The following is a 24,499-nucleotide window of genomic DNA, read 5'->3' as shown; positions in this document are numbered from 1 at the left end:
CAATAATACCATGAAAACCCTGAAAATATAATGGATGAAAACCATGGAAATATAATGGATTTAATTTTTAAATTCTCAATTTTAATTTCCAGTATAGTAAATATCAATATAAGCCACACAAATACTCAATAATGTAAGTGTTAAGAATCCTAAGACCAAAAACAAATGATTCACTTCAAATTGTAATAAAAGCATGCTATAGCTTACTGTAATAATGTCTATAATTATTTCCTAACACTGAACTTAATATCTTGCAAATAAATCAGCTGGAATAACAAGACAGGTTTTAAAAGAGCTCACCTGTTCTTTATGTGGTAATATATTGCTAAGGTCACACTGTGGAGGAAAAAAAAAAGCGGTAACAATTGATGTTTATCATCTTAGACCTGAAGACATTATTTTAAAGGGGTTGGGGGAGGGAAGATCTTTCCAGCTGTCCAGTGGCCCTGTAATCCTCTAATTCAGAATGGGCACCATAGGGCACTTTTAGCCTCATTTTAGTTCTTTGGCTTTAGAAAAAATAGGAGAATCAAAATGCTAGGTAATATGCTGTTAGATGACACGTTTTGGTTGATTCTTCAATATATGAATTATTACATTATTTCCCCTGTCATTTGCCCTCCTACCCAAAGGAGCTTTCATCCTGTACAAGTTTCATTCATTTGTACACATGCTTAAATTTAAGCCACACAGTTTTGTGGGTTTTTTTTTTTAAGGTTGTTAGGCTCTACATTTCAGTTGATTTAGCTCACTATCCACCTACCCACCCATTTTCCATTATTTCCCTAAAAGTAAATAATGACGTGTTCTATACTAAATATAATCATTTTAAATCACATATACATAATCATCAGAAAATTCAATAACAAATATAAGTGCCGACAAAACTGAAGATAGGTCTAGATCTCCTGAAATAAGCAGTGCCAACAACACAGCGTAGTATTACACAGTATAATATTAATGACAGGTATTTCCAAATTAGTTTAAATGAAATGTTAATGAAGAGGTCTAAGTCCTCAGACCCTCTTCAAGCCACTGAGCTCCTCACAGAGTTGTGCACGAGGCAACAAAGGGGTTCTCCTGGTCAAGTCCGATGCTTCCCTTTGCCCTCAGTGTCTAAAATGAAGCTCAAAGTAGTTGAGGGAAGGCAAATCTGAATTTGACAACTAGGTCTATAGAATACTGGTACTTGTAAAAAGGCCTATTATATTGTCAGCATCAAAGATGGATACTTCTATAGTGCTTCAAACAGTTTCATCTTTAAACTGATTTTAAAATCACAAAATTCAGTTATATACTGAAAAGGACCACTGAATCTTAGATGACATTTAATTCAACAACGCGTTTTACAGGTAAGGGAACCAAGGCTTAAAGCTGAGTTGCCCAAGGTCCCATCAATAGTCAGAAGCAGTTCTTCTTTCTCCTACACTCCAGCCAGGCAGTGGTTCGCAAGCTTGGCCGCACACTGGGATTACCTGCGGAGCTTTAAAAACTGCCTAGCTTCCACCTCTGGATGTTCTGATTTAACTGGCATTGGGCATGACTTGGGCACCAGGATTGTTTTTGAAAGCTCCCCAGGTGATTGCAACATGCAGTAAAGTTTGGGAACAAATGAGTTGGGGTTAAGATCAGACTCACCTGGGATGCTTTGGTCCACATAATCATGCCTCACACATTCTTCCTCAGCGTATCAAAAGGCTTGGGGGCGGGGGGCGGAATGCATGTGTTTGCGTAAGTGATTCTAATAAGGCCCATCTACCCCACTGAGAACAATGCACTAGTACCCCATGATAAACATTTTTCAAAATCATTCATAAAAGCCACTTTGCCCTATTATTTTTCTCAGTAAACCTTTATTTCACTACTAATGAATGTACTGGATGATCATTTTTATCTTTATTTATTCATTTATTTATTTGACAAGAAGAGTGGCTCTGAGCTCCCATCTGTGGCCAATCTTCCTCTTTTTTGTATGTAGGACATCACCACAGAGTGGCTTGACGAGTGGTGTGTTGGTCCGTGACTGGGGTCTGAACCTGCCTTAATAAGAGCAAATTAAAACTTATTGTACATCTAAAAATTAGACTAACTTGGGGAAAAAAGCATGAAACCTACTTGTCTGAACAAGGTTAATCTTTAACACTACTCTTTTGAATTCAAAAGAAGCCGTGAACTCTAGCCAAAGTAGAGATTTTACCCATGGATTTAGTTTCTTGGTTGAATAAAAACATTCAGTGATTACTTAACAGGTGCCAAAGCTCAGGACTTTAGAGAGAGATGGAGCTCAGTTTTTGCTGAAATACAATTTTATCTCAACTACTGTTCTAAGTGAGACAGGAAAGTTACATTATTATGATTGTGAACTTGCTGTTTTTAACTAAAGTAGAAGTATTGATAATTTAATTAGCTTAAAAAGCTGGCACATTAGAAACAAAATTAAGTTTATAAGCTAATTATGTTTTTAAGACTGAAAAATAAAATCAGGGAAAAGGATATTAATATTTTCAAGTAGCAGTTCCCAAACTGGGTTCTGGAAAATCAACACTCATATCCCAAGAAGACATTAACCTTGGACAACCCCAAAGGAGTCAGGAAGCTCTGCACCCCGCTTTTTTTCCTCCCTTAAGTAAGTTTCAAAGGTTCGTCTTAGGGTGTTTTGAAAGTGCATCTCCAATTGTGTACTAAGAGGTACTCCCGGAAATCACGACACTGTTCATTGTTTGCTTTAGTATAAACCTGACCACAGCTGTGTTTCCAAAACTTCATCACTGTCATTGTTCTCTGCTGTGATTTTCTTATATCTATGGACTGATACCATAATATATTTCCACACATGTATAAAATTAAATTAAATCTATTAAACTAAAACCTCAAACAAATTTCATCCATAAAGAAATTAAGCTTGAGAATTTGTTCCTTAAGACTGGCTTGATATATTTCCCCCCTCTTTGGGGTACAGGAAGGAGAAGTGAATTTTCAATTCAGAAATAGTGCAGGAAAAAAATGCACAATGGGGAAAATCTGACAAAATCCAACTAAATTTAAATGCAGATACACTCTGGTGCCAGTAGGGGACAAGCTAAGCTGTTCCTTCTTCCAAGAGTAGCTTCCAAAGCAGTATACATTGTTTTAGGCCAATATCTCATAAAGAAATAATTTTTTCTAGAAACATCCAATAAAAAGAACCTCTCCTTTTCATTATGTTCAACAATATCTTAATAACAGAAATGCATCAAATAAAGATGTATATACTTCAGGGATTTCTTATTTGCTAACTGGCTTTGCCTTCCACCATGTACTCTAAGATTAAAATGGAAATTGAAAATTCATATTTAGGTCCTTGAAATCAATAGATAATTGACACCAGTTTCTTCACTTGATCACTGAAAAGGACACTCAAGTGATTAAAATGGCATGTGGCTAGGATGCTTTTAGTAAAAGGGGGTCTGTCACTCAGTCCTTGGTAACCTAGATGTACTCACCATTTTATTGTGGTTCTAAGATTAGGCTGGCTGACTGTGCTGTCATCTAGAAATATTGTTGAGCATGAGCTATACTTTTTAGTAAGCTGCCCTGGAGATACCTGAAGGGGAAGGGAAATAGAAGAAAATGTCACAGTAAGTTAAACCTATAGAAGTGTGTTTTTTCCTTGGTTAAAATGTCAAACGATTAACCATTAAGACTTTTCTTACACTTCATGAACTGCCTGAGTGTGACTATCATGTGCAGCTCTATGGGAAACCCAGTGGATACTCGAACTTCCACAGACGAGATTTGAGGAATGGGTTATAAAATGCTACCCTTGAGATAGTGCCTATAATCAAACTTGCCAAGCACCTATTATAAATTCCCTTTACAATAATGTAAAAAATTTAGGATAAGATTTCAGTGTTTTTTTCTTCAGCGAGGGAAAGCAGCTGAGATTTTCTATTCTTAATGTTCATTTACTACAATAAAATGTGATACCTTACATAATACCGAAGCAAGAGCATTTTATTGCAGTAAATGAAAGCCAATAGTAAATATATTAGTTCAGGAGATAGTGTGATGAAACAAACATTTTTGAGGCAGAGGCTTGCGCACCAGGGCGGCTCCATCACTACCTACAAGTCAGGGGGCCATGGGTCTCTCTGGGCCTCAGTTTCCTTAGCTGGAGGACAAAAGAGTATTGTTTTAAGATTCTCTCACATCCAAAAAAACAGATAAAACAAAGGTGAGAATTTTCACTTCATGTTAGGTAAGACTGTCATTACATTACTCAAGCGAGAACCTCAGAGAATACTTTCTATTCATTTCAAAATTTTATTGATTCTATTCTGTAAGTTATTTGACACTCACCACACTTTCCTGCCCCACTCATGCGGTTCCCTCGGCCCACAATGCCTTTTTCTTCCTCCTTGTCTCAGCGAGCTTGATCCCATCTACCTCCAGGATATATTGCCAGCAGCCACACCACAAAATACCTCCCCTTCTGTGCGCTCACACATCTGATTTGCCACTTGTCACATGATATCAATTGCTTGCAGGGTATTCCCCACATAAGAAAGTAAATTTCTCCAGGGAAGAGAGGACTCTTTCCTCTCTCCTACCTCCAAGTGCTGTGCACAGAATACAGGACAAATCAGGAGTTCCACAAGTGTTTGAAAAATTACTTAAAATCAATTACAACTGGAAGGTTAATCTTACTACAGATACAAATTAGTGAGAATTTATCTGCAGTGGTATTGGAAAGGTGACAATGAACTTTTTGAGACCCTCTAAAGAATAAACTATCTTTAAAACACTTTAGAAGTATCCATTTATTCATATAGAGCCCAAGAACATAGCACTGGTAAAATACTGAAATGGCCTCAAGTATGTGAGGACAATTCTCTTTGTTAAAGTGAGGCCAATAACCAAATCCCAGTCACTGTCAGCAGTTGATAGTAACAGTAGCATTCTTTAATACCACAGAATACCATCAATTTTTGCTTGGTTTGTTTAATTCAGATGAGCCTTCCTTCTTTCTATTGATATATAACAGTTCTCACCATGCTGTCACACTCTCTCATCAGTATCACCCACAAATACACAAAAAATGAGGCAGGGAGAAAATCTAGTTGATGCTTTTTAAAAATACAGAGCATTTAAAAATTGCCAGTAGCCAACAATCAGAAATATCCATATGGTATATAAAACACCATTTTGCTTGTTTCAGATGTTTTACCATGAAGCTACTTATTAACAAAAAGTTCCAGACATTATATTTTTGAAAAGAATCACTATTTGGAGTACTAAATTGTCCTTCAAGCTAGAAATGTTTTAACTATATCTAAAACTCTGATATGTTCCTTAAGCCATTCAGTTAATAGGTAATTTAGTTTCAGAATCTCAAAAAATGAATACAGCATGAAAAATAAAAACTAATTCATTCAAATACTTTTATTCCAAATGGAAGAACAGTCTTTTTTAAGGTCACTACTATTAGGGTGTACTACGACGTACACTACACCATAATAAAGGTCAGTTCTGACCAACACCTATATGGGGGGAAGAGAAAGAATAGGAAGGAAATGCACCAAAATGTAGATGAGTTTGGTAGAGCTTTGGGTGATATTTGCACCCATTTTCCTGTATTTAAATTTTTTTCTATTATGAATGTATATTGGTTTGTCTTTGAAAGTATTAGTGCTTCATTTAAGAATTTTAATTAGATGTGGTCTTACAGCCCTATGGGGGCTCATTTAGGTAAATTAGCAACTTACAGTCCACTGGCTAGATCCAACCAAAGAAACACAGAACACTTGCTCATCCATCCAGGCTTACTCCCAACTACTCAAACTTTTCAGTATCAAGTACCTCATACTTACTAGAAGGTGGCAGAGCTACGCCTCTGAGCAAAGCCTGGGTATATTAGCTGCCACAGCAGGTTACTTTCCCCTCATCTTGCTTAAAAATTTAAGACAACTGTCTTTATGGTTAAAGCCTTACCATTGCTGGCTCACAACCTCAATAAGCTACACTGATAAACATAAGGATATAAAATGCAAATACCAAAAAAAATCTAACAGCAAAAAACACTACTGACAGTTTAGTGTGCATAGGTATTATTTCAGCTGGTCACTAGAATAGACAGGGACAAAGAATACTATTTATCTCACTCATTCAGCACTAATGACAGAAAAGAGGGACTTCTACAATCTTTACAAGGAAGCGAAGGTGTTACTTAGAAGACAATGTTCAATGGCAAAGACTAGAAAATAATCATGCCTACACGTCTAGTGAGTCACAACCCAAACCTCACTGTCTAGTACCTACTGAAATCCTGAGCCCGTCTACTGACTTTTCCTATTGTGCTTCCTGCCTCCTTTTAACCCATTACAAAATAAACTGAAGTTCACTTTTTTCTCTCCCCTTTTTCACAAGTTTTAGATATGTTTATTAAGAATTAATGACTTTTAATTAACAATTTCTAACACTTTATGCATTAATGAAAACTACTCCATCTACATTGCACGTTAATGGGACAATATGGCAGGGTGCATGGTTTGAAAAGAATTCTTAATGAAGGCCTTACTAGAAAAGTGTAAGATGCTAATCACAGGTATAACCAAAAATATTGTCTGAATTAATATAATTAATTATATTGAATTAAAGCTTTAAACTTCAATTTACACTTTAAACACAGGTTCAAAGTTTGAGATAAACATGGTGGACTGACCAGAAATCTGTTTCCTCTCCCCTTCCTTTCAATCTCATTAGAATTAAAGGCATAAAAAAAAGGTTATACATACGACAGAATAAACAGCAGATGGTTTTTAACGTTTGAAAGACGAAAAGACTAGATAAAGGAGTGGTAACTGACATGGCAGAACAGAGGAAGCACAACCTTGGGCCTTGAGAAAGTGACTGGGGGGACAGGAGAGGGAAAGCCAGTTTGTCCTAGAGAACCCAGGTAAGGTTCAGAATGCAGAGGCTTGGCCCCCAAATCCTTGCAGTGAAGCCCATCAGTTAACAAAAGTCCTGTTCACTCATGGTGCTTCCATTTAGATCTGAAGAGACAGCCAGGGACCAATACACATTTGAGCGAAGGCTACAACAAGTAAGAGAGATCAAATTGGAAAAAGGAATTGATGGGAGTGATAAAATTCAGGACAAATGAAAACTTAAAAAAAATATTCTTAAACACTCTTAGAAAGACAAGAAATTGCATTGGTGAAAAAACCAAATGCTATTAAAAAAAAAAAAAAAAGAATGGCAGACTACAAGAGAACTCTACAAATTAAAAATAAGATAGGGGCCGGCCGGCCCAGTGGCACAGTGGTTAAGTTCGTCCATTCTGCTTTGGCAGCCCAGGGTCTGCTGGTTTGGATCCTGGGTCTGGACATGGCATCGCTTGGCAAGCCATGCTGTGGTAGGCGTCCCACACTTAAGTAGAGGAAGATGGGCACAGATGTTAGCTCAGGGCCAGTCTTCCTCAGCAAAATGAGAGGAGGATTGGCAGCAGTTAGCTCAGGGCTAATCTTCCTCAAAAACAATAAATAAATAAAAAAAATTTTAAAATAAAATAAAAATAAGATAGACAAGACAAAGTATTCAATGGAAAGGTTAGAGCATAAGGTCAAGGAAATCTCTAGGAAGTAGAACAAAAATAGAAAATAGGAGGGGAAAAAAATTAGGATCTATGCAGGAATACTGGTCTAAGAGTTCCAACATCTAAATAATAGGAATACTAGGAAAAAGAAGGAAAAGAGAAAATATCAAAGAAACAAAAAAATTCACTAGAAGGAGAGACAGTCTGCAGACTTAATGGCCCCAATAAAATAAAAAGGTCCATACCAAACCATATTACGAAATTTCAGCATCCCAGGTATAGAGAAGGTACTAAAACTTCCAGAGAAGGGAGGAATGGGGGGAAAATGACTAAAATTGGTAATGTACAATGTATCATACAATGTAAACAGCTTTAAGAACAACACTGTAAATGAGAAGACAACAGAAATGTCTTTAGAACTGCAAAACCTGGTTTCCACCTAGAATTCTATACTTTATAAAATAGGCATTTCAGAAAGGCTAGATCTCTAAAACTTCTGCCCTTGTGCCTTCCCAGGGAAATGTGCTCCAGTAAAACAAGGCAGTGCACCAAGACAGAAGGAAACGCAGAATCTAGGATATACAGAATTCAACACAAGAGAGGAATCACCTGAGATCCCAGATGACTCCAATGAGATATCGTGGGAAAAGAGGCACAGAGCAGGCTCAGAGAAAACCAGTCCATATTGGAGCAGGGTGACAAGAGGCTGGAGACGGTTGTCTCCAAGAAAAACGTGGAACAGATATGTTTAGGAGATGGGAAATATTTCTGATAGGCATGTGACAAATGTTACAACATTTGGGGAAAATAATAGCAGTTAGACAACAGGCAAGTGAATATAGTCACGAAATTAATGCCACAAAAAAACCGAAGAGATATTAAGTTAACGCAGCATAAACGTACTTCTGTCTGATAGTCATCATTCTCTGTCAAATCACCAGATTGTGAAGAAAAAAAGGAACATGGAAGCAGGGAGATCAGCCAGGGAGCTACATACCGCATTTGGCTGTATGAACCACACTGGCCAGGAAGAGGGGGATTGGGTTATCCTGGAGAAGTGCAAAAGCACTCAGATTTCACTAATATTGAAGAAAAAGAATGAAGGGCGTACAGGAGGAGGCACAGTCAGAGAACTACATGGTTCCGCCGTGAAGTATATGCACAGTCATTGCATTGATTCTGATTTAATAAAGACCAGGATACATGCTGACGGAATAAAGGGAGGGAAAGAAGGCCATGGTGGAGGGAGGAAGCTAGGCTTTCCGCTATGACAGGAAGCCAACAGATAGTGCTAAAAATTAACTTAGCAGTTACACTTTTTTACTTTCATGAAAAAGATAAAAAAAATTAAGGCAAAAAAATTTACAGCAGATCTTTCTACCACAACCATGGTACTGATATTTAACTTAAGTGTCAGAACACCTAAAAAAAGGGCACTACTAAACCAAAGACTTTCCTGAACACATTTGATAATTAGGAAAATAGAGGAGATTTAGAAAATCTACAAAAAGAGGTCCATGGTAACAGTATTGGGTCCACTGTATTTCTTAGGAATCATGGTAGACACACTTTTAATTCAAACCATTAATTTCTTACTTAACTTTTCAACTGTTTACTTACATGGTTTAAATGGTTGCTCTTCCTCTTTTCTCGCACTAAGAATAAAAAAAATTAACTGATCAATTCTAATACAAATGCCATAGAAAAATAAAAGTAGTTGCTAATTATCTGACGGATTACCAACATAAAAATGAGATAAAATGCTATTCTATTTTTTTATATTTCCAACAAAATTTATAATTTAAATCACCTGGCAAGATGAGTCCCACGAAGCAAAATCTAAAAACTTAGTTTTACTTTTGGACCTAACAGATATTCTACATTAGGTACAAATGAAAGACTCTCCAGATACAAAAGAAAAATGCAAAGCAAATTAGACCAGGTGAGCAATTCAGCTAATAAAAAAGTTTACCTGTTGCATAGCTGATCCACTACCCAGTAATAGTTTCTAAGTCTACATTTACACACAGCTTGCTTTAATTACCAGGATCTAACAGCTGACAGCTCTAAGAACCAGTTTCTGGCCAGGCACTAATCTCTAGATACACCAGTACCCCTGGAAGCATCCTGAACCACTCACAGGTAATCAACTAAAATACCTTACTAAAAAAAAAAGTGGGTCTTTACACAACTGGAAAGTAACCTAACAAATTTAAATTTTAAAATGAGTGTGCAAACCCAGTTGAACATATCTACAGCACACAAAACCATTTTGCTCTAACAAAGGCCAGAAGAACAAAGCTCCAAAGAGGTCTTGGGCTGCACTTTGTCCCCACACTGCCTCCTCTGCTGCGTCACAGGTACACACTCCGTATGACTGAGAAGAGAGGGACGTGACAGCTTTTCTTTCACTGTCTCCACTCTCTCTCTGCATGTGAGCGGCCTATGGCCTGGAAGAAACTGAGAAATACCGCAATCCTAAGCAGAAACGGTCGGCTTAAGACAGGCAAAGCATACACACTATGAAAACACAGGTTAAAAACCTCCATTTTTTATTGCACTGCATTACGTCAAATACTATGGAACCCTCACTTCTTATATTCCTGCTGTCATAATCAACTGAAAAACCTGGTTATGTATGGCTTCTTAGCAAATAAACTCAATTTAATAACACATCAAGGAAAATAAGCAGGCAAGCAGGAGTGCTAACCACTCCTGCAGTTCTGCTTCTCATCTTTACAAGGAGGACACAGGACACTGCACTAGTTTCACACGCTGAGGCTAGCCTTACAGGAACCTAGGGGGCATGCTTGCTCTGACGCACCTGGCACAGCATTCCATGAGGATAAGAAAGTTCTGAATAGCTTAAAAGTTCTGAGTAGCATACATCTGGATGTGAGAGAGGCTCATTTGGTTGAGCGCTGTAAAATGGGACCAAAGTCACATATTCAATCTGCATCAATAAACACTTGATTTTTTTGATTTGTTCAAATGAAAACCTGTGACAAATCTCATCATTCATCTTTAAAAAATGTGCTCTTTGGAGCAAGGGGAAAAGGAAAAAGTAGTACAGAAAAATAGACTCCATCTAAACCATGTGACCAACTGACCGTGTTGATAAAGAGGTGGCAAAAAGTGTAAACAGATAGTCTTGTGTTCACATCACTAAAGCAGTGGCAACCAAAGGACAATGTACCATCACATATTAAAGTAAGACAAGTGAATACATGAAAAAGTAAAACATTTAAACCAGTGTATAAGTTCTTCTAAATACTTTCTATAATACATAAAAACAGTTTTCAATCTTTTTCTCAGGGTAAAAAAAATATCGTCTTACCATCTGTTTGAGATTTGCTCAGGAAAATTGTGCTTGCCCTTGGATGGTCAGAAGGGTTTGATTCCAAAGCTAAGTCTGCATAGGAAGAAGAGAAAAAGGTATGATAATTTAGTTGGAGAAAAATACATGATTTTTAAAATAGCTACGCATCAATTATAATTGCTTTTAACAATCTTGGGAAGAGTTTCAAGTAATGATATAAAGCCAATTTTAGTAAAGGTAACAATATAAAAATTCTACTGGGAAACTGAAAAATTATAGAATCTCTGCCTACATGTGGACTAACACCAGGCTATGTCTTTAATAAAATAAAACCAGACTTTCTTAAACTTGCACCTAAATAATCTATGGCAACTTTTAGATGAATCATATATGTGCTTTCCTCCTGCTTATCAATCAGAAATAGTCACCCTTCTTTATGCTGATATTACTAGCACATTCCAGGAACATCTCAAGAATCAAGTTATGCTGTGACCAATTAGCATCAGATAAGAGCTAATATATCAAATATATCAAAACAAAGTGAGGTTTTTTAGCAAATGTTAGAGAATCAAATGGCTAATTCCATTCAACAAGTGAACTCAGCTGTGGTTTATTTAGGGGCTATTCATCATGGCAGATGTAAGAGGATGTTCTAATCTTTAGGAACACTTCCACGACAGAAACTGATCTTTAACTTTTGCCCTGAACATCCAAAGCTAAACTCTCATCTCTTCCTTCCATGCCACATGATTACTTTGGGTCTTCAATAAAAGTACTTTCTGGAGCAGATCATGGGGCCACTTGTAAAAAAATTTTGGCCGTACCTACGTAAAGGTAGGTCTGCCTGCAGTCCACCTTGTACCAAGGTGGGATAGTCTTCTATTGAGGCAAGAATACAAAGCAGGTACTTGAATTTTCATAAAACAAAGTTCGCCACTATATGGGATAATAAAGTTGCCATTAAAAAAAAACTAACAACCCTATGACACTCCTCAGCAATGTCCACCTCAAACCACATAACCAATCTTCTAAGAAACTGGACCAACGTCCTGATAGAGTAATGGTTAAGGCAATACTTCACAAATCACACAATAATTGTTCTGTTTTTTAAAAGGAGGATGGTGGTCAAATCGAAATACACTATGTCCCTGGTTCTTAGAGAATCAAAATGCACACTGATAAATAAAAAACTACTCAGTCTAGTAGAAATCCTAAGTCAGGATTTCACAAATTTTTCTACCTAGAATCCTTTTTTCCTGCAAGTTATTACAGTTAGAATCTGCACAAACATAATTTGGGACTTCCTCTTTTAACAGGAATCTGAACCATCCATTTTAATGATACTGCCAGCACTAGAAATTTACATAGCTAAACCAAGTGCTTTGTTCTTCAAGGAAATTCCTTCACTGAATTTGAAGTTTACTGAACTGCTTTTGAAGAAACTATTCTATTCAACATTTTTATGTAAAAGACCCATAAAAATTATTTTTTCCCACATTTTTGAAAAACAGACGATGTTAGCTATTTGGAAAAATAAATTCATTCAGTTGTGCACAAAGTGACTGGCAGAGACTTTCAGAGCTGCCTCTAACCTAAGGCTTCTTAGGATTCATGGACTACTTCCTACCAAAAAGAAAGCAAATATACTGCATTTGAACCTAAAAAATAAGCAGAAATGTTTGCATTAGTAGCCACATTATGTATCAGTGCCTATGGCACAATAAAGTTTAATTAAAAGTTTTCAGGGGCCAGCCCATGGCCGAGAGGTTAAGTTCGCACACTCCGCTTTGGTGGCCCAGGGTTTCGCTGGTTCAGATCCTGGGCATAGACATGGCACCGTGCCATGCTGAGGTGGCGTTCCACACAGTACAAACAGAAGGACCTGCAACTAGAACATACGACTATGTACTGGGGGGCTTTGGGGAGAAGAAGAAGAAAGAAAAAGAAAGAAGATTGGCAACAGATGTTAGCTCAGGGTCAATCTTTAAAAAAAAAAAAAGTCCTTTCTCAAATTAAAAAATAAAGTATAAGCTTCTGAGGATTATGTTTTTAAAAAAAGTTTTCAATAGGAAGTCCAGGAAAAGTAAGTACCAGAATCAAAGGAGAAGCAGGCTTAAACACACACACACACACCCCTCCCCCAAATCAAGATGTGTTACTATGGATCTAAATACAAAAATCAAGAGGGTTAGGGTAAAAGAAAGGACAACACACAGAAAAAAAGCAAAACTAGCCTGGGGACAGGAACAAGCTGACACTCTCACTACCCTACCTAGGCTTCTAGGATGGGCATGTGCCCCACAGCTGCCCATCACTCACAGTTGCCCTGAGACCTCCAAGAACCAGAGGAGAAAGGCAGTGGTGAACTCCAGGAGCCTTCGCAAGTCTGGAGCTGCTGGACACTCCCTTTCAGGAGAGATCAAGAAAGGAGAGCAGAACTGAGACAGGTTCTGGGATCATTTAATTCCTGGGTCAAGGAGTACCTAATTTACTCCATGAACTCTGGTTATACAATATATTTTTTTTAATTTAAGCTATTTTTTCTTTAAAGATTATGTTTTTTTCCTTTTTCTCCCCAAAGCCCCCCGGTACATAGTTGTATATTCTTCGTTGTGGGTCCTTCTAGTTGTGGCATGTGGAACACTGCCTCAGCATTGTTTGATGAGCAGTGCCATGTCCGCGCCCAGGATTCGAACCAACGAAACACTGGGCCGCCTGCAGCGGAGCGCGCCAGCTTAACCACTCGGCCACGGGGCCAGCCCCTTAATTTAAGCTATTTTGAGATAGATTTTCTTTAACTTGCAACTGAAAGAGACCTGTTTAAATCAGCGGTACTGATGATCCCACTAAGAGTGGGGTTAAGTAAAGGTCACCTGCTCATTCCTTTAACAACTATCTTATCAAGAACAGAAATCTGCAAGAGCCAAAATAATGCTTTGTTTAAAAATTACCCATAAAGTCTCAACCATTACTTTTAGTAACTTTTCTTTTACCTTTTTAAAACAAACAGTTCTAATCAGTGTATAATTTATGTCCTCTTTGTTACTGAAAACCAATCTCCATCCCACTGCAGCATATTTACTGTTTATTGATACATAACGGCTCATCAAGTGCTATTCTTGTATTGAGGAATCCCTGTTGTTGGGGTTCAGGTGCTTACAAAGTTCTATTCTTACAATATTATGAGGAAAATCTTCACGCAGTGTTTTTTTAATAATTTTTTTTATCTCCTTAGGAAAGATCTTCAAAATGGGATGACTAGATCAAAAGGTCAGATCATTTTCATGGCTCAATGTATGATACTAAGCTGCTTTCTATATTAGTGTATAATACTATCAATCATGCCAGTTTTAGCTCCTACACCAGCTTTGGATACTTGAAAAAAAAATTCCTACCGATGTGAATGAGAAGCCTCACAGTCTCTTATTTGCATTTCTTTGATTACACAGTTTGACCATTTTCCCATAGTTAAGAGTGCTATTTCCACTTTGGTGAGTTGCCTATTATTTGTATATACTGTATGTATTGTACCCACTAGGGCTCCTATGTCAATTTGCATGAGGTTTTCTCAGAGAATATTAATCTTCTATCTATAGCCTAAAACAATTTTCTACATAACTTGCACTTTTTACTAGTGACAAATCGCACATCACTATTTTATAGAATGGATATTTAAGCCATCAGACAGTAAACACACACATGCAGTCCATTTCCGCACTCTCCATTAACTGTTTTCCCAAGAGCCTAAGGAGACTATGATAAATTGTACTATTTTCACTATCATACAGGTAAGACTGCCAACTATTAAGCAAAGCATTATGAGCCCCCACAGCATGCACAAGTGCACACAGCGATTTAGAGACGTCAGGAAATTACCGTGCATCTTTTATGTGAATACTTCCAAAAATTATTTCTTTAGAAACATCTAAGAATGTTTTAACCTAGGAGAAATATTCTAGAGCTCAGGATTATGGGTTATGATTAAAATTGTATTTTGAGACACACCACTTTTGCGTTATCAATGTAAACTGCAACTTAATTTGATAGCATGATAGTTTGATGTAGGAAAAGTATGACTTAATAAAAAAATTAAACTCGGGTCTTAATGTAAATATTCCTTGGAGGAAAAAATCCGTAAAACACCAGTGACACTGAATATTGCTTTTCTTCAATCTAAGATTCTCTCAGTTTTAAAAGCCATCTCAATTGCACAGATACTAAAAATGTAAAAATACAGGCAACTTAGAATAAATGAAATGCATTACTAAAGGCTAAAAGTGTTAAAATTATGTAATCATAAACTATCAAAAATAATTTTTTCTTGTCAAAATATTAGAAGGAGAGCGGGGGCTGGCCCTGTGGCCGAGTGGTTAAGCTGGCACGCTCCGCTGCAGGCGGCCCAGGGTTTCGTTGGTTCGAATCCTGGGCGCGGACATGGCACTGCTCATCAAACCACGCTGAGGCAGTGCCCCACATGCCACAACTAGAAGGACCCACAACGAAGAATATACAACTATGTACCGGGGGGCTTTGGGGAGAAAAAGGAAAAAAATAAAATCTTTAAAAAAAAAAGGAGGAGAGCGTAGTGACCAAGAAATTATCTGACAGAAGTAGCCTATTTTAGAAAGAGACTGATTTCAACATACTGATCTCAATGTATTCCAATTAAATAGAAATGTCACCAGTTTCTGGGCCAATGGCTGGGCACCTGTTTACTTAAGGCTTCCTGCATTTAGTGGACCATTCTGTCACCCCTACAGTGTAGATTGTGTTTGTTTTCTTTTGTTTTTAGGGGTATTTTTGGTGAGAAAGATTGGTCCTGAGCTAACATCTGTGCCAATCTTCCTCTCTTTTATATGTGGGATGCCACCACAGCATGACCCGATCAGTGGTGTGTAGGTCTGTGCCCAGGATCCAAACCCACGAACACGGGCTGCCAAAGCAGAGCACAAACTTAACCTCTGTGACACTGGGCTGGCCCCTACATTGTATTAGTTTTATGGCCCACAATACAAACATTTTGAGTCCTACAATTACATATACACTGATGAATTTCTCTCTCTGAGTCCACGCTTTACACCCCAGTCAGATACTTCCTACCTGGTAGCCTTGAGCTGGCTTGCCTCACCAGAGGGCACACAGCACCTTCCTGCGTCCCACAGTCTACTGCTCACTTGAGGCTTGCTAACTTCGGCTTCCAGACCACTTCTGTGCTTGCCTCTACTTTGGTTCTCATTCTTGCATTGTTTTAATCCTCAATCTATGTTTTAGTGACAATGACTAAGATGTAACATTTCATAAAGTGAAATACATCTTTCTTCCTTTACATATTTCTAAAGAGTGCTCTGCTCAATTTCTTGGACTTTTAAGAACATTTCTGGGTTCCAAATTACCTCCATTTCATTTCACATTATGCAACTTTATTGTTTTAACCCTAATGCTTAAATACTTTAATACACTAAAAAAGGGGATGAAAAAAAAGGTAGCCAAAGCAGCTGACCTAATGCATCATCCTATAAATTCTGTTCCTGCATGCCACAGACCTGGAGTTTACATTCCTCTTCTATCAAGACTCATTTTTAAAACCGTGGACAACTCAATTTATACCTCTCAGAGCCTGTCCTCTCCTATGTAAGACATAATTCCTATACTACATAACTCAAAATATTGTTTGTGAGGATCAAATGAAAAGCAAGAGCAATCTATATACTATGTTAAGCACAATAAATGACAAAACAAAACTTTCACAAATTAACTCAAAAGCAAAAAGTGAACATTTGGCATTTCATTGGAAAGTGTATAAAATGCCCACTCATAACCCATACCCAAGTATCATCTTAAGCAAATACATGTTTTGGCTACCACTAAAGGGAAAGGGACAATGGTCACACAATCAGCAAGAATTTCTCCCAGTCTTTTTTTTTTTTTTAAAATAAGCAAATATGTATTTCCCCTGCTCTGTCATGTAGGTCAGTGTGTGTCCTCTCCTTGCTTTTTTCAGGTGACATATCCTGGAGATCACTTCAAGGCGGTAAATAGAGATCTTACTGTTTCATGTTCTCCACTGTGCAGATGTATCAGTCCCTTGCAGGACATTTGAGTTATTTCCAATATTTTGCTTTTGAAAATAATGTAACAAAAACTTTGTGAATATGTGGTTTCATATTTGTGGGGTATGTCTTCAGGATAAATTCCTGAACTTAGAGTTTCTGGATTAAATGCATGTGCAATGTTGTGAGATTGCACCAACTTTGGCTTCATGGGGCAGGGTCATTTTGCATTTCCATCAGCAATTTATGAATGTAACTGTTTCTTCACAGCCTCACCAAAGAATGCAGTCTCAACTTTATGGATTTTCTCCCAATATAAGAGAAACTACAGTATAGTTTTATTTTGCATTTCTCTTACATGTGAAGATAAGTTTAAGAATCATCTGCATATCTTCTTCTGTGACTCGTCCATTCATATTTTTTTAACCTACTTTTAGATTCACTTAAATTTCTTTAAGTCAGCCTGTTTTAGGCCCTTATAGTGTTTTGTTCCTCTCACCTTAACTACTGTACCACCTTTGCCTGCATTAGTCTACTCTCACACAGTATCTAGTCTGTTCTTTTGTTTTGTTTTGTTTTTAAGAATTAACATCATTACCCTGCATATAATCCCCCAGTGGTTTCCCATTACAACTGGACTAAAATCCCCACTTTTTGTCAAGAGCCACTAGGCATACAAGGTCTTAATCCACCAAATTCTTCCTGGCATCCCTTTCACTCCGCTACAGCCACCCATGTCCTTCTGTCCTTTGCCTGCACCAAGCGTATTCCCATCTGAGGAACTGTGCATGGAAGCCTCTTCTCCTACATCCTCACATTGCTCACTTTTAAGACTGCTCAGGTATCACTGAAGGAGAGCAGCTGTCTTCAACCACCCCATGTAAAACTGCTCCCTCCTCAGTCCACTACCCTCCTTTACTTTCTTCCCAGCACCTCACTGCCTGAGGTTCTTGATTATTCACATGCTGTCTGCCCCCAGGGCCCTCTAGAATGTAAGGACCTGAGTTAAGGTAGAGATTTGTCTGGTATACCACAGTCTGTCCTGTATCTGGACAAACTGCCCAATAAACATCTCACTGTTTCAGAGTACCCAGGACCAGTTAAGTTTCTCCCAATTTTCCCACACTTTCTAAGATTTCTTCTAATGCTGTCACCTAATTTGTTATCTAAGACCAACATTTACTCTTAGATCTCTTAGAGTAGTAGTTATTCAGAACTGAAAACAAAACAGGCTACCAAGAACCACAAAAACCTAAGAGGAATTCTAACATACATTGAAAAACCAATGGTGTCTTTAATTTGGGATAAGAAATTTAATGTTACTTTTATAGTTAACCTTAACTATAAAATGACATCCTATGGATCTGTCATAAGACAAAGCATATCATCTGAACTCTACAGGGAGGTACAATGTATCAGCTATTATCTGTACCCCCAGAATGAAGAATTATAATAAGACTGTGTGCAGTTTTATTATAAAAGATGCCCAACCATAAAGGGTGGGTAAATGAATGGTGCTCCAACCATTAAATGGCACAAAAAACAGTTAAGAAAAGGTGTGCAGTACAGCTACATGCAGTTGCATGGAAATACATCCTGGAGGGCTCTTTAGGTGTCAAGCACAGTTCCAGAAGCTTTACGAAGAGACATTTCTCCAAAGAAGATATACGGATGGCCAATAGACACATGAAAAGATGCTCATCATCACTAATCATCAGGGAAATGCAAATCAAAACTACACTAAGATATCACTTTACACCTGTTAAAATGGCAAAAATAGCCAAAACAAAAAGTGACAAATGTTGGAGAGGTTGTGGAGAAAAAGGAACCCTCATACACTGTTGGTGGGAATGCGAACTAGTGCAGCCACTATGGAAAACAGTATGGCGATTTGTCAAAAAATTGAAAATAGAAATACCTTATGACCCAGCCATCCCACTACTGGGTATCTATCCAAAGAACTTGAAATCAGCAATTCGAAAAGTCCCATGCACCCCTATGTTCACTGCAGCATTATTTACAATAGCCAAGATGTGGAAGCAACCTAAGTGCCCATCAACTGATGATTGGATAAAGAAGATATGATATATATATATATACACACATACATATACAATGGAATACTACTCAGCCATAAAAAAGGATAAAATCGTCCCATTCACAACAACATGAATGGACCTTGAGGATATTATGTTAAGTGAAATAAGCCAGACAGAGAAAGACAAACTGTATGACTCCACTCATAGGTGGAAGTTCAACACAGAGACAAAGAAAACTGGTGATTACCAGGGGGAAGGGGCAGTGGGGGGAGGGCACAAAGGGTGAAGTGGTGCACCTACAACATGACTAACAATAATGTACAGGTTTCACAAGGTTGTAAACTATCATAATCTTAATAAAAAGTTAAAAAAAATAGCTACTGGAAAGAGGAAAGATCTGCTGCTCAGAGGTTTTCCCGCAACATATTGCCAATTCCTTCCCTACTCACTCCTTGGTGGGAAGGGGAAGGAGGCATTACTTGGAGAGACCACCTTTAGCAAGCAAATTAGCAAAGTTCATGAGATCAGAACATAAAAGTCTGTATGCACACTTGTTAAGAGGACCTTTGTGTCTTATTTTGTTACTGATACTACCATCAGTTATATTGTTATACTGTTAGACAAAGGCAAGGTAGCAGAAAAATTCTTGAGTCCACGTGAAACCTACAAGTTCACAGAAATAGCTTTGAAATGGCTTGAAGAAATCATGTTCTTCTGAAATATTTCGAATAAGGCAGAGCATCATTTATGTATGATTTTGTCTAAGTACCAAATGATTCAATTCTTCGCTGTAGAAAAGCCAAAATGTTTTACATCTAAGTAGATATTTCTCAGCTTCCAGGGAAATTGATATAAAATTGTCTGAAATAAAGACGTTAAAAGCAAACTTTCAGTGTGCCTGTACTTTGTATTTGGTGTTCCGACCTTGTTTCCATGGAAACTTAAAGGCAACAGCTGAAACTGAGGTTTCTCTTATCACTTTATTGAATGCCAGAAGTTTTTTTTAAAGACAAATTGAAATGAAATTTCAACTATCACGTTAAACACAAAAAGGTAAATTCTGTATTCATGAACAGTATTTTTTCAACTTTCCTGATTTAACACTCTTTATCACAGGCCTGTACTTAATGCTTGGTGCCTTACTTGCCCTCTTGCCAGCTTCTCTTAACGTCCCTCTGTCCAGGGCATTCTTAGCCTCACTTCGAGGTCATGAGAACAAACTGTTTAAAACACATCAACTCGCTGACCTGACCGGTAAATTCAGGCTACTTCGTGACTTCTACTGTTACTCCCACCCACCGTAATCAAGTACAGACGGGGACGGAGAGGTAGACATTGCTCTGAACAGCGCACAATCAACTCTGAACGGAGACACTCGGCCCGGAGGCAGCCCGGCCCGCCTCACGGACAGACGACAGAACGCCAGCCGCACTCCAGGGCGCTGGACGCGGCGCGCCGCCACCTCAGTCACTCTGCTGCTCGGGGCATGTGTCAGACGCCTCAGACCGCGGAGTCCGCTCTCTCCCCGCCAGCACGGGGAGAACGCACACGGGCCACTCCGGCAGCTGGAGCGGCCCAGCGAGACGCGCACACGGACACGCGCGGGGACTCTCGAGGACCACACAAAGGCCCCGTCTCGGCCTCCGACCCGACAGACCCGTCCACTAACGGGTCTGCAGACGCCACTCGGGCTACCTCACGGAGCTGGGCAGAGCGGCACTGTCCCCAAGTACTCACAGGCTTCGCGGCTTAAGGTGCAATTAATTAATTCCTGCAATCTGCGCAGCCTTTCACAACATCTGAGCACTCGGGAAAGGGAGTATTTCCCAGTTACCGGGCCCCGTCCGTCACGCGGCACAACTCACACGCTCAATTATCCCGACTTTTGAAGAGACTAAGAGCCCGACGAAAGTTGCGACAGAGGCGGAGCTCCCAGACGCTTCCTCTCTGACCTCGGGAAACAATCCCCGGCGTTTAAACGACACGGCCGGCCCGCGGCTCTAACACCTTTCCGGCCGGCGCCTCCCGCCTCCACGAACACAGCCCGCGTCAGGGAGCCACGTTCCGGCACTATTTTTACCCGGGGCCATCACGTCCCGAGACTCCAGACACAGCGAGCAGACGCCTCCTCGCCGCGCCCTCTCCCGCGCTCTCCCGGCGGCGGGCGGGGGGCGCGGAGACGCGCGTCCTCGTGAGGACCCGGCCCCCGGCCGCAGTCACTCCCTCGGCCTCCGCTTCCGCTTCTCCGCAGACTCCGGGCAGCGCTGCGCCGGCCGCGCCCCTCGGCCGGGCCCGTGGCAGCGGGGTCCGCTCACCGCGTCCGCGCGGGAACTGCCCGGGAGCCTCGCCCCGCGCCCGAGCCCGAGCCGCCCTGCGCAGCGCCGGCGGCGCACGCGGCCGCGGGCACCTCAGCCCGCGCTCCCGGTCCTCCCCTCCCGCGCTCTAACGACAGTCGGCAGGAGCCACACGCCCCGCAGCCTCCCCCGAGCCCTCGCCCGGCCCCGCGCCCCGCGCCCCGGCGGCCCGCCCCGGGACCGCCTGATGGGAAGGGGGCCGGGCGGCCGCTCCCGGGTCGGGGGCGAAGGCCCCGCGGGTCCTCACAGCCGCCGCACACGGCCGGGCCGCGGGGCCGGGGCAGCGCCTACCTTCGGGCATCTCGCGGTCGCTGATGTGCTGCAGGTGGTGGCCCTCGCCCGCCCCGAGGTCCGCCTCGCCCGGCTCCAGCGCGCCCGGCGCCGCCGCCACGGCCGCCGCGTCCCCGGCAGCAGCCTCGTAGCCCTCGGGCCCGCAGTCCCGCGCCGCCGGCCCCGCGCGCCGGCCTGGCTTGGGGCTGGCATTGGGGGACACGCAACAGGTCAGCGTGTTGCCCATGGGCCGCCGCCCGCGCCGCGCCGCGCCCCCTCCCCCACAATGGCGCGGCCGCCCGGCCCTGGCGACGCCCGCCGCCCGCCGTCCGCTCCGCGCCGGCCGGGCAGGGGTCGGCCCGCCGCCCCGCGCCGCCGCCCCGCAACGACCAGAGCGGAGGGCGGCGACCGGCCAGCTCAGGGAAAAGGGGTGGGGACCCGACCGGCGCCGGAGGCGCAGCCACTGCCGGGAGAGAGCGCGGCCGGAGCTCCTCCTCCTTCCGCCGCCGCCTCCCGACTGAGGCCACTCGCCGGGCGCCTGCCAACCGGGGCGCGCCCCGCGGTCACCTGGTTACGACGGGCCAATCAGGCCCGAGCTGGCGGCACGCGCCCTCCCCCGAGCCAGGCACGTGACCGCCGCGCCCCGCCCCTCGCGGCTCCGGACCCGGTCCCTCAGCGTCGGACCGGGCTACCCCTCGGCGCGGGTCCCGGGGGTCCCCTGGGCGGGGGCCCTGGGCTTGCGGGAGCAGCGAGCGGGGGCGCTCGGGAGGCCGCCCTGGTCTGGTCAGCCGGCCCCACGGAGGACACTGGCCGGCTAGTGAGCGGCCCGGCGGCGCGGCTCCCCGGCTTGGTGACACGGCGTGGCCGTGTGTGACGCCGCGCTCGCGGTCCCGCCTTCCCAGCGCCGGTTCCGCCCGCAGCACCGGCCCCGTGAGAGGGGCCGCGGCCGTCCGGAGGGCCTCGGACACGTCACCGCCGCCGCGCGTCGTCCTCACTGCGCACAAAGCGGGGCGCCGCCGAGAGGGGCGCGGCGCCCGTGCCGCGCGGAAGACGGGGCGGCGGCAGCGCCTGCGGGCCCCTCGGGAAGAAGCGGAGACGCGGGGAGCGTGCCCGCGGCGCCTCGTCGGCGTCGTCGGAGCACACGGGCGGAAGGAGGACGTGCGCGGAGGCGCCGGGCCGCCGGTGGTCCGGGAGGAGCGCGTTTCCGCGGGAACTCGACGGCGTCCCCGCGGGCTCGGGCGGACGAGGGGCGCGGCGGAGTCCAGCCGTCCGAGGCGCCCGCCGGAGAGCGCGGGAGCCGGGGTTCGGGCTCGGAGAAGTGAGCGCGGCGGAGGGACGGGGCCCAGGAGCGCCTGTCGCACGGCGTGGCGGGGCCGCTGCACACTCGGGCGGGCCCGGGGCGGGCGGCCCGCGGAGAGCCTCGCCTTCCCCGGGCGGGAAGGCCCCGACTGCAGGCGGGGACCCGAGGCCGTCCGCGCTGGGGGGCGGGGGCGAGGAGCAGCAGGGACGGCCGTGCGGGTCCTGGTTGGGGACCGGGGGACGGCGGTGACCCTCTTCTGGATGAGAAGCAGGGCGGGAATAGGCTGCGGGGAGGTCAGGTTTGGCTCCAGGTGGACCATGGAATGGAGCTCTCCGGTTGAAAGTTGGAAGTAGACCTCTCTTGGCTAAGTCCGTGCTGTGATACCCCAACTTAGGTTTCCGAAGGTAACGCACACGTTAAATCAAACCAAAGCAAGTAGTTGTGGGGAATTTCCTAAGGTTGACGCACTAAGAATGTCCCATTTTTTAATTACTTTCTTGGAGCAACGAGGACTCCACGGCTTTGGTAAATGAGGCATCCTCTGTAAAATAAAACTGTCCCGTGGAGACGTTTGAAATTGTGTTGTCCTGGAGTGTGTAAAAGTAACTGAAGCCGTGGTGCGGGAGTGAGTGCCTTGAGAGGGTGTGTATGGTGAGAAGGGAAAGGAGGAAGACTCGAGAACAGGGAGACGAGGTGGCGGGCTGAAGCCTGCAGAGGCAGCAGTGGGAGTCCAGGACTGAGTGGTCATCAGGAATGGCTGATGAGGTGCGTGGGGGCCTGGGGGCAACCTCTGCCTCTAGGTTCTGTTAGGGCAGGGCCTGGCCAGTGGGCGCTCAATGTGGCATCCCCTGAACAGAGTCAAATGCCGGAAAGCTCAAGGTGCCATTGGCTGCGGCAGCTGGGGGACGGGCAGCTGGGTGGCGGGATGTGTGTCAGGCAGGGGGCAGGTAGGGAGTAAAGAAGTGAATAGGAGGTGAGAAAGCGAAGAAGGGCTGAGGGCTTCTCTTCCCAGAGTGTAACTGAGAAGAGAGATGAGGTAGTAGTTAGAGGGATATGACAGTTAAGGACGCTTTTTTTTTAAGATGGGGAAAAAAAGTATACTTATATGTTAAAGGGTAGGAGCCAACGGAGAAAAAAAAGTCTGAAGTTAGAAGAGAGGGGAGAATTAACAGAGCAAGGTCCCCAAGAAAGCCAAAGTGGATGCATCCAGAGCAGGGGTAGATAAGCTTTGGACTGACAGAAAAGCGGAGGGAGCAAGGACCTGTGTGGCCATAGAGACATTTCTGGGAGAGCAGAGGCTTAGGAAGAGCTCATCGCATGACTCCTATTTTTTTCTACCTTAATAAGCTTCTATCTGGAAAGCTACTCCGGGAAAGAAAGGATGATGGGTAGGGCAGACTACGCTTCAGAAAAGCTCCGTAATGCTTAACAAACACCAAATATCTTCCCTCAAAGCTGGGTAAATTGACAAGAAATTTGAGCAAAAAAACAAGAAGCTCTAGTATAAATAGATCACGAAAGTAGAAGATGGGGCTAATCATTTTCTCCAGATAATTAAAAGAAATAGTAACAACTTTGGAGGAAAAGGAAAAAC

At 42.8% G+C, this 24,499-nt stretch overlaps 1 protein-coding gene across 7 annotated transcripts in view; it reads right to left on the bottom strand.

Moving 5' to 3' along the window:
• Nucleotides 1-22,103, bottom strand: part of CCNYL1 (cyclin Y like 1) — a 35,514-nt gene extending 13,411 nt beyond the window's left edge. The window contains 5 exon segments of one of the 7 annotated variants that reach the window (NM_001433573.1): nucleotides 301-336; nucleotides 3,483-3,583; nucleotides 9,194-9,228; nucleotides 10,911-10,985; nucleotides 21,627-22,103. In NM_001433573.1, coding sequence (NP_001420502.1) covers nucleotides 301-336; nucleotides 3,483-3,583; nucleotides 9,194-9,228; nucleotides 10,911-10,985; nucleotides 21,627-21,852 — 473 coding nt within the window. In that variant the 5' untranslated portion in view covers nucleotides 21,853-22,103. 7 annotated transcript variants of the gene reach the window in all.
• Between the last annotated feature and the right edge of the window lie 2,396 nt (nucleotides 22,104-24,499).

The sequence above is a fragment of the Equus caballus genome, chromosome 18 (genome assembly GCF_041296265.1).
Source record: "Equus caballus isolate H_3958 breed thoroughbred chromosome 18, TB-T2T, whole genome shotgun sequence".
NCBI lineage: Eukaryota > Metazoa > Chordata > Mammalia > Perissodactyla > Equidae > Equus > Equus caballus.
This window is presented reverse-complemented; position numbering and strand designations above follow the sequence as displayed.